At 39.8% G+C, this 9,456-nt stretch overlaps 1 protein-coding gene across 1 annotated transcript in view; it reads right to left on the reverse strand.

Annotated features, from left to right (window-relative positions):
* The window catches only part of LAMB3 (laminin subunit beta 3), a 68,844-nt gene extending 60,454 nt beyond the window's left edge, over positions 1-8,390 (reverse strand). The window contains exons 1-2 of the mRNA XM_044674954.1: positions 8,366-8,390; positions 7,319-7,473 (exon numbers count right to left, since the gene is read on the reverse strand). Coding sequence (XP_044530889.1) covers positions 7,319-7,473; positions 8,366-8,390 — 180 coding nt within the window. The remainder of the gene's footprint in view (positions 1-7,318; positions 7,474-8,365) is intronic.
* Positions 8,391-9,456: the final 1,066 nt, after the last annotated feature.

Here is a 9,456-nt window from a genome sequence, read left to right on the forward strand (position 1 = left end):
GGGAAGGAAGGAAAGAAGGGAAGGAAGGAAGAGAGGGAGGAAGGAAAGGGAAGGAAGGAAGGGAAGGAAGGAAAGGGAAGGAAGGCAGGAAGGAAAGGGAAGGAAGGAAGGGAGGGAGGAAGGAAAGGGAAGGGAAGGAAGGAAGGAAGGAAAGGGAAGGAAGAAAGGAAAGAAAGAAAGAGGTTTTCCTTACAAGAAGCAGAAATATGATTATCCATAACTTACCCCACCCATTGCTCCTAGATCTATACTCTGGGATCAAGCAGAACAAGTCTAGTCCTTCCCACATAATAGACCTTCAATTATTTGAAGGCATCTATACAGATCCCTTTCAATTTTCTCTAGGCTGAGCAAACTCGGTCCTTCAACTTACAATCTAAGAGGGGCTGACTGAGGACTGATGCACCAGATATGGGTAAGACAGGATAATTAGAAATTGTCTTCCCAGAAATCTTTTTTTTTTTAAGTAACCCTTACCTTCTGTCTCAGAGTTGATACTAAATACCAATTCCAAGGCAGAAGAATGGTAAGGACTAGGCAATTGGAGTTAAATGATTTGCCCAAGGTCACATAACTAGGAAGTCCCTGGCACTAAATTTGAACCCAGGACTTCCTGTCTCTAAGCCTGGCTCTCTGTTCATTGAACCACCTACCTACCCCTCAGAAATCTTTTTAGAATAAGCGCAGATAAAGAAATAGCATGCCCCTGTTATAGCATAGAGAGGTGGTATGAAGCAAGTGGGATACAAGGTCTCATTGATCCCATCCAAATATCTGATAGAGAACATGAATTTCCCACCATTAGAATCATTCCTTAAGTAAAAACATTTGGGCATTGCCTCTAGAAGTCTCTAATTTAAAATGCAGCACTATTTTAGGAAGGTGAAAAGGACTGCTTATTGAATCCAAATAATACCCCAGTAGACTCATTCTATCACCTTAGCTAGTTATTACCTTAAAGCAAAAACATGGTCTTGCAGGGATGTAGTAAAGGATAATGAGGAGGGATTTTAAAAAGGTTGAAAACAAGAGTATTATTCAAGAAGGAGGGATGAAGGAAGGATGCCACTCAGCTGGTAAGCCTGTGCATCCTTGAGCTTAGAACATAGTAAACATTTACTAAATATCAGTTGGGGAGGGAGGGTGGAGGTGGGGAGAAAGTATAGCAAAGACGAACTCATCCATTGCTGTGGCTTTAGGGAAAATGCTTCCAAGTTTCCTTGCCCCTTGTGCCCTTGCAAGTAACAAGGAGAAATCAATGAACTAAGACTGGGCACATGCCTAAGGGTTATGTTTTGTGAGACTTGTAGCTGCCTGGGTACATTGGCTTGAAAATACCTGGCCCAAACCCAGACGGCCAAGCTCCAGCTACCGACAGCCAAGGATAGCCTAGACCCAGGAGGGTAAACGTCTTGCAACATGAACCAAGACCCACAGAGGCAGATTCTCCATTGAGATTATAGACTGATGGGCTTTTAATGAGCATAGAAGATTTGACAGGAGAAGCAGAGGCTCAAGGGAGATGGCATATAAGTCCTAGGATTCAGAGAATTTAGAGATGTGGAGAAATCCAACTCCTGGGGCCACTGTCTCCCTAGAGGACAACCATCTGCCCACACACACACCCTAGGGTACATGGAAGCAGAGTCCCCCCAACAGACTCTTCTCTCTTTCCTTCTTGCCTAATTCTGCACATCCTCCACCAAGAAGGAGCAGGGGCAGTACTACTAACACTTAGCAATTTTGCACTAGGCTTGAGATATTCTAGGTCCATTTTTCACTCAAAAATATTGCAGAGATTTTGATTGGGGGTATATGGAAGCATCTCCAAAAATTAATTTCTAGGACATCCTTATCCTATGACAGGTATCATTCAGTACAACCTCCACTACTGAACATTGAGATATCACTAGTACTGGCCCCCGCTTCCCTGAGGGTTTCATTTCCTCTCTCGGAGACATTATGATGTCTCCTTGGGACCCTGAGGCCCCACCATATCACCCCAATTCTATTATTTCAAACTTAATAAAAAACTGAAGTCTGAAACTGGAGCTAGAAAACAGCACTTAGATGTCAGAGTACATGATTTACCGCAAAATTCAGCCTCCGGAGCTGCTGAGAAACCATCAAGAATGGTCTATGCAGAGTTAAGTGGGGATGCACAGAGGAGGACATTTCTGTACCCAAGACCAGACTGGCCCCACTCAAAGTCAGCCCTAGATGCGCATTCAGTTATTGAGAGAGAGGGACTGGAAGGAGAAGGAAAGAGAAAAGAAAGAAAGAGAAAGCAAGGGAAAGAAAGAAGTATTTATACAAGCATGTATATTAAGGACTTTTTACAAATACTATCTTGTTTATTCCTCACAACAGCCCTGTGAGGCTGAGGGGAAAAAAGGGGGAGAATGAGTCGGAGCAGAAAGAATTTTATAGCTAAAGGATGGTTCAAAAAGAAGAGAGAGACAGTGGAGGGAAGAAAAGGAATTAGGTGATATGCAATCTTTGATTCATAAAAACAGTCCACTTTAGAGCTGGAAGGCCTCATAAAGATTATCTAGTCAAGGGTTCTTCCCTTTTTTTATGTCATGAACTCCTTTGGCAATACTGTAAAACCTTTGGGCTCTTTTTTTATTTAAGTATTTTTCCACGGTTATATGATTCAAATCTGGCTTCAGACATGTACTAGTTATGTGACCCAAGGTAAATCACTTAACTCTATTTCCCTCAGTTTCCTTATGTGCAAAATGAGCTGGAGAAGGAAATGACCAACACTTAAGATCTTTGCCCAAATAAAACTAAATTAGGGATCAGGAAGACTTTGACAAAAGTGTAAAAAAAATAACTAAACACAAAGAAAATTAGTTTTAGTAAAATACTGTTATCAATATTTTAAAAAATATCGGGGCCACCTAGGTGACTCAGTAGATTGAGAGCCAGGCCCAGAGATGGGAGGTCCTGAGTTCAAATCTATCCTCAAACACTTCCTAACTGTGTAATTCCGGACAAGCCATTTAACCCTCATTGCCTAATCCTTACCACTCTTCTGCCTTAGAACCAATACATAGTATTGATTCTAAGATGGAAGGTAAGGGTAATAAAAAAATGTTTTTTTTAAATAATGAGTTCATGAGCCTAAGCTTAAGAACCACTGATCTGGTCCAACTCCTTCATTTTAGAGGAAAGGAAGTCAAGACCCAGAAAGGCTAACGGACTTGTCCAGGTCATGCAAAAAAAAAAAAATAGCAGAAAAGCTAAGCACCAATAACATGTCTTGAGAAAGAATTATAAAGTTAGATCTGGAAGGCATCTTAGATCAAATTGTCCGACCCCTTATTTTGTCAGTGAGGAAACTGAGTCTCAGAGAGAGGAAGTGTCTTCCCCTGAGTCATGAATGGGCAATGTTTGGATCCAAGCCTAGGTCTTCTGATTCTAATTCCAGAATGTTCTTTCTACATTCCCCATGTTCATTAGGGTAAATAAATCAATGTCTCTTCACCACACAAAGAGAGCTGAGATTTCATCCCCCTAGTTATAAAAGTCTAGACTTTTCTCTTGCAAATCCAGTTTGGATCCCAGGGGGCTACTTAGAGGCAATGTAGGCAGAGGGCAACTTCCCTGACTGGTTAACAGAGACAGAGGGCAGTCTGAGTGTAAAGCAAAAGGCATCAGGCCTGCAGGAGAGAAAAGTCCATCCTTTGAGAAGAGGAGATGAGGGGAAGGGAAGCAAGGCAAGAATATATCACAGGCCCAAAGGAAAAGTCTATCTTTTGAGAAGAGGAGATGAGGGGAAGGGGAAGCAAGGCAAGAATATATCACAGGTCTGAAGGATCTTTGAGTTTTTTCTGGCTTCCCAAATGGGGCAGCCAAAATAGAGTAGAAAAAGAAAGAACTTCATCCAGTCTCACATAATTCTCAGGTGTCAGTGGGAGGGCTGAAGAGGCTACTGCCTAGGAGGGAAGCAACTGATCTCCTTTGCCTAGAAAATCAGATCCACTGAATGAATTCCATGGTCTTTATTAAGTAATCTATTCCCTAAAGAAAAAGTTTCCCAGGGCCTGCTACAGTCATCTAACTTCCTGGAGGTTTGCCCCTTTATCTAACTATCCTTCTCCCAGCCAAATAGGAGCTCCAAAATTACTAGCTAAAAGGCTAAGGATGGTGTCTGTGATTAAAAATAACTAGGGAGTTCCAGAGGGCCATGAGAAGCAATGAGATATGTAAGCATCAATAAAGTTTAGTCTTGGGGCTGAATGGAAAAAAGCCTAATAGGAATAGAGTGAAGAATACAAGATGTAGAGTCAGATGACCCAGGTTGGAATTCTACTTTTGAATTCTGCACTGGTCTCTTAGCTTCAGTTTCTTCTCTGTCAAATGAGAGAGTTGGATAGAATGACCTCTCAGATCCCTTCCAGATCTAAATCTATGATCTTCTGGATAACAGAAATCCATAAATGTTCTAAGTCCTCCTGTTAAACAACAACTTCCTTTGGACTTTCACAAGGCCTTTTCACACTTAATTAGCTATGTGACCCTAGGCAAGTTGCTTAATCTCTGCCCCAGATAAATCAGAAGCCTTCCCAATAAGATCAGGAGTAAAGCAAAGATGCCCATTATCACCTCTATTATTTAACATTGTACTTGAAACACTAGCAGTAGCAATTAGAGAAGAAAAAGAAATTGAAGGCATTAAAATAGGCAATGAGGAGACTAAGCTATCACTCTTTGCAGATGATATGATGGTCTATTTAAAGAATCCTAGAGAATCAACTATAAAGCTAGTGGAAATAATCAACAAATTTAGCAAAGTTGCAGGATTCAAAATAAACCCACATAAATCATCAGCATTTCTATATATTTCCAACACATTCCAGCAGCAAGAGTTAAGAAAAATTCCATTTAAAATCACCCTAGACAAAATAAAATACTTGGGAATCTATCTGCCAAGACATACACAATTGCAAAACCCTTTCCACACAATTAAAACTAGATCTAAACAATTGGAAAAACATTAATTGCTCATGGGTAGGACAAGCAAACATAATAGAAATGGCAATCCTACCCAAATTAATCTACTTATTTAGTGCCATACCTATCAAACTACCAAGAAACTTTTACAGAACTAGAAAATTAATCTCTGCCCCAGGGTCCTCAATTGTAAAATGAAGGACCTGATCACAGAGTTGTGAAGATAAAATTAAATATGTGTAAATTACACAATGCTAAGCACATAGTAGGTACTATGGAAATGCTAGCTTTATTATTAGTGTGCCTGATAAATATTTATTGGATTGAATTGTCCCACTACTTTTCCTCCTTCTAATATGAAATTATTTTAATGCTTTATTTCCACTGAGAGACTTACTTGATTGCCTTGAGATTCAGTGTGGTGCAGAAGAGGAGCCCTGAACTTGGAGCTAGAAAAACTTGGGTTGAATTTCAGATTTGGTTGATTACTGAGCTAATCAGAACCACTGAGAGCCTCAGTTTTCTCATCCAAAAAATAAAGATAGACATATTCATGTTACCTAGCCCATGCCTATGTTGTAAAAAAAGCACTTTATAAATCTTAAAGTATTATCAAAATGTGAATTATTATTTATCCCTCCCACTATATAATTAGAGCAGGAATTTTTTTATAATTATACTTCAATGTTAGTAAGGCTAAGATGAGGATTTTTTAATATCCCACATCCTCCAATATGAGCTAGTCAAGCTTCCCACAAAGGGAAACCTGTTTCATGGCCTTTGTTTGTACAACCAACATCTTGCCAGTGATTCTCACAGAAGTCTGCCCAGAAGCACTGGCCAAGAGCATACAGGTAACTATGCTACTCATCACTGCTGCTTGGAATACAACTCAAAGTAGATACCTTCAGGGGCAACTGGGTAGTAAAGTAGTTAGAGAGTCAGACCTGGTCTTACATACTTCCATGCTGTATGATCCTGGGCAAGTCACTTTACCCAACTTGCCTAGCCTTTGCTCTTTTGCTTAGAGTTGTTTCTAAGTGAAAGTAACTTAGTAACTTGGGGGTGGGGGGAAGGATACATACTGCCCATAGTAGTTCCATAACATCATTTATGCATATAAATGAGGGCACATTCAAGAACCCACAGCATGATATAGAGAAAATAGCACTGGATTTGGAGTCCAAGGACCTAGGTTATCTCAGCCTTGCTACTTCTACCTATGTGTGTGACCTTGGGCAAGTCACTGAACCTACCTGGGTCTCAACTGTCTTATCTATAAAATGAGAGAATTGGATAATATAATCTGTAAGGTATCTTCCAGATCTGAATCTATGATCCTATTATTAAATGTCTTGAAGGAAGGAATTGTGTATGAACATGTTTCAGCTTTGTCTCCCAGAAATTCAAGAAAAACTTTGCCTAGCTCAGTTACAGAGCATCAGAGTTATTGTTTCATAAATGTACGCCTTAACTCTGGGAGTAGAAACACAGACGAAAAACAATGGCCTGATCACATGGGTCGATGGGGATATGATTGGGGATGTGGGCTCTAAAGGAGCACCCTAATGCAAATATCAATAATATGGAAATAGATCTTGATCAATGACACATGTAAAACCCAGGGGAATTGCGTGTCAGCTATGGGAGGGGGTGGAGGAAGGGGAGGGAAAGAACATAAATCTTGTAAATGGGAAAATATCCTAAATTAATTAAATAAAATTTCCCAAATCCAAATAAATAAATAAATAAGTGGATGGATGAATGTATATCTTAGCTCTATCAACTAGACTGTAAGCATCCAAAGGGCAGGAACTCTCTCTCGTGTCCTCCAAAATACTGGTCATATATCTAGTAGGGGCTAAATAATTAAATGAGCAAATTATAATGATATAAACTAGTATCACATAATATGATCGTACAAATTTATTAATTGTATATTATATATGAACATATATAGTACTATATTATGTAATGAATAATTATATGTTACGAATAATACATTCATGTCACAATAATTATTTCATTGATATAGAAAACTCCTAGATGAGTTAACTCCCTCTACCAAAGAAGGTCAACACTTTCTCTGCAATATATAATCTTAAGAGAATTCTCTAAAACAGTTGAGAAGTTAAATATGTTGCCTAGGGCTACATAACCAGCATGTGTCAGAGGCAGGACTTGAACTCACTTCTTCTGAGCTCAAGGGTTAGTTCTCTATTAACTATGCCATGATGCTTCTGGAAAGGATATGGCAGGAATATCATATCATAGCTTAAAAGAATGGCATACTCTTCCCTTTTCCCCTCTTTGACTTCCATCTTTGAAAACCAGGAAATATATGTGTAGAGCCTACCTCGCCATATGGGGTGCAATAGGTCTCAGGCTTCGTCATTCCACAGGTAGAAGAAGCTTTAAGGAATCGTGTCCTTCCAACCAATAGATCCCCAACAGGAGGGTAGCAGGCCCCTCGAGAACAGGCCTGCTGGCCATGAAGGAGTCCTGGCAGTGCTGAAATCATTTGAAAAAAAAAGTGAGTTACATGGAGGCTAAGATGAAGTCCCACCAGATTCTGGAATATCATTCCATTGTTCTAGATTCCTCCTACATACAGGTCAGGCCAGTTGGGAGCATCTTCTGCCTATGTGCCTGAGAGGCAGTAATGACTTTAGTCCAGATGCCTTTCAATAGAATATCAATTTCATATGTTCTCAATTGTTAATCATTTGTGGAAATAGATTCAAGAAGATCCATAGAAAACCAAAAACCATGAACAAGCTAAAAATCTCTACATGGCTTTAGCGTACACTAAGCCACATACATTGAATCACACCAATTCAATCGTTAACCCAATCTATTCCCGGCCCTAACTCTCATCTAGCTTTATTCATTATCAGTAGTCCAGAATCCCTTGGATAATCCATTTCTAGAAAATTGGATGAGACCTGTAGTTTGCTCCCAATAACTGGGGTAACTCTACCTACTAACTATACTCACTAACAATACCAAGGTAGACTTTGTAAATAAAGGTTTCTGATCGCATCAAAATAATGCAAAAGACCAGAACGTGAATGGCTCTAGAACTGAGTGGTAGATAATATACTCTTCCAGGCATAGCAGTTACCAACAAGCAAGAAAGAAATGATACTTGGGAGCAATTGAAGGGAAGTAGAGATTTATACATTTTTCCTTAGAGAGTGAAGAACAAGGAAATTGGCCTAAATGTTCTCATTAGAAAGGTCACCAGTAAGCCACAATTCTCCACCCAAAGAGCATCAGAGCTGATACTCATACCCTGTAACTGGAATTTCAGTCATTGGCCATCCACTCTGCCCAGTCACCCTATCCATCCCTTCTGGAAAACTCACACAGGGCTAAGAAGAAGGGAAAAGGTAGTACTTACCCATCAACATAAAGAGTGACCACATCTTCTACTAATGGGGAGATCCCCAAGGGATGCAACTCACCTGGAAGAGAATGAGGTAGTGAGTCAAATCTCAGGAAACCCCCAAGATGAAACAACCCCTTCCCCCTAACTTCCAGGCTCAATTCTCACTAGAAGGCAGCTGAACCCTACAGGACTCTAATTTAGAACCCTCATCAAGTGTGTGCTTTAGCCAATACCTGAAATAATCTAGCAGAGAGAACCCTAAACTAGGAGACAGTCTTTGAGTGCCAGTTTTGCCCTTTACTTAACCTATGATCAAGGAGAAGTCATTTTCCTCTCTGGATATCAATTACTCCACTTATAAGAGATAATCATCCCTCTCCAGGAATTGAGTGAGATCTATAGTGTGCTCCCTTGTTTGAAACAAAAACCAAGGTAATTCTGTGTACTATCTATATTCAACCAATAAAACTGAGGCAGCACTTATAAATTTGTGACACTCAAATGAGTGACTTTTAAAAATGAGTATTATTCTTCCCTGTATGCCCATTCTGCCATTAGTTACTTGAATGTGATGCCAGGATGGGAGCAGACAAATGGGATGGGTCCTAGATCTAATCTAGGTCTTAGATCTTCTCTCTTCCTCTATCTGTAAGGTTTGGAACTCTATAGAAAAGATGAAGAAGGGGAAAAAATGTGGGGAATTCCAAAGGATTGTTACCATTCTGATGAAAGGAAACTGAAAGCTTTTTGTAAGGGGCCCTGAGAAATCAGCCTCCTCTCTTCTTCCCTTTGTCTATGAGTGCTAACTCCTCAGGCTCCAAGTTTGAGGCCAGCAAGAGGATGGACAGAAGTCATAAAATAGAATATGCAAGGCGAAGAAAGTTTAGAGATCATATGGTATAATATGTAAAGTCTTTGGAAACTTCAAAATAGCTACTATTATTATTTTATAAATAAGAGAACTGAGGCACACAGATAAGGCAAAATAGCAGTTGTTGGTTGTAGATAGTCCCACTCATTCCTACAGTCCTAGGTTAAATGTTTGGTCACTGGGGGCTCACAGCTTTTAAAAAAGGAATGAAGATATTTTATGCACTTTCCAT

This window comes from Gracilinanus agilis, chromosome 4, assembly GCF_016433145.1.
Source record: "Gracilinanus agilis isolate LMUSP501 chromosome 4, AgileGrace, whole genome shotgun sequence".
NCBI classification, from domain to species: domain Eukaryota; kingdom Metazoa; phylum Chordata; class Mammalia; order Didelphimorphia; family Didelphidae; genus Gracilinanus; species Gracilinanus agilis.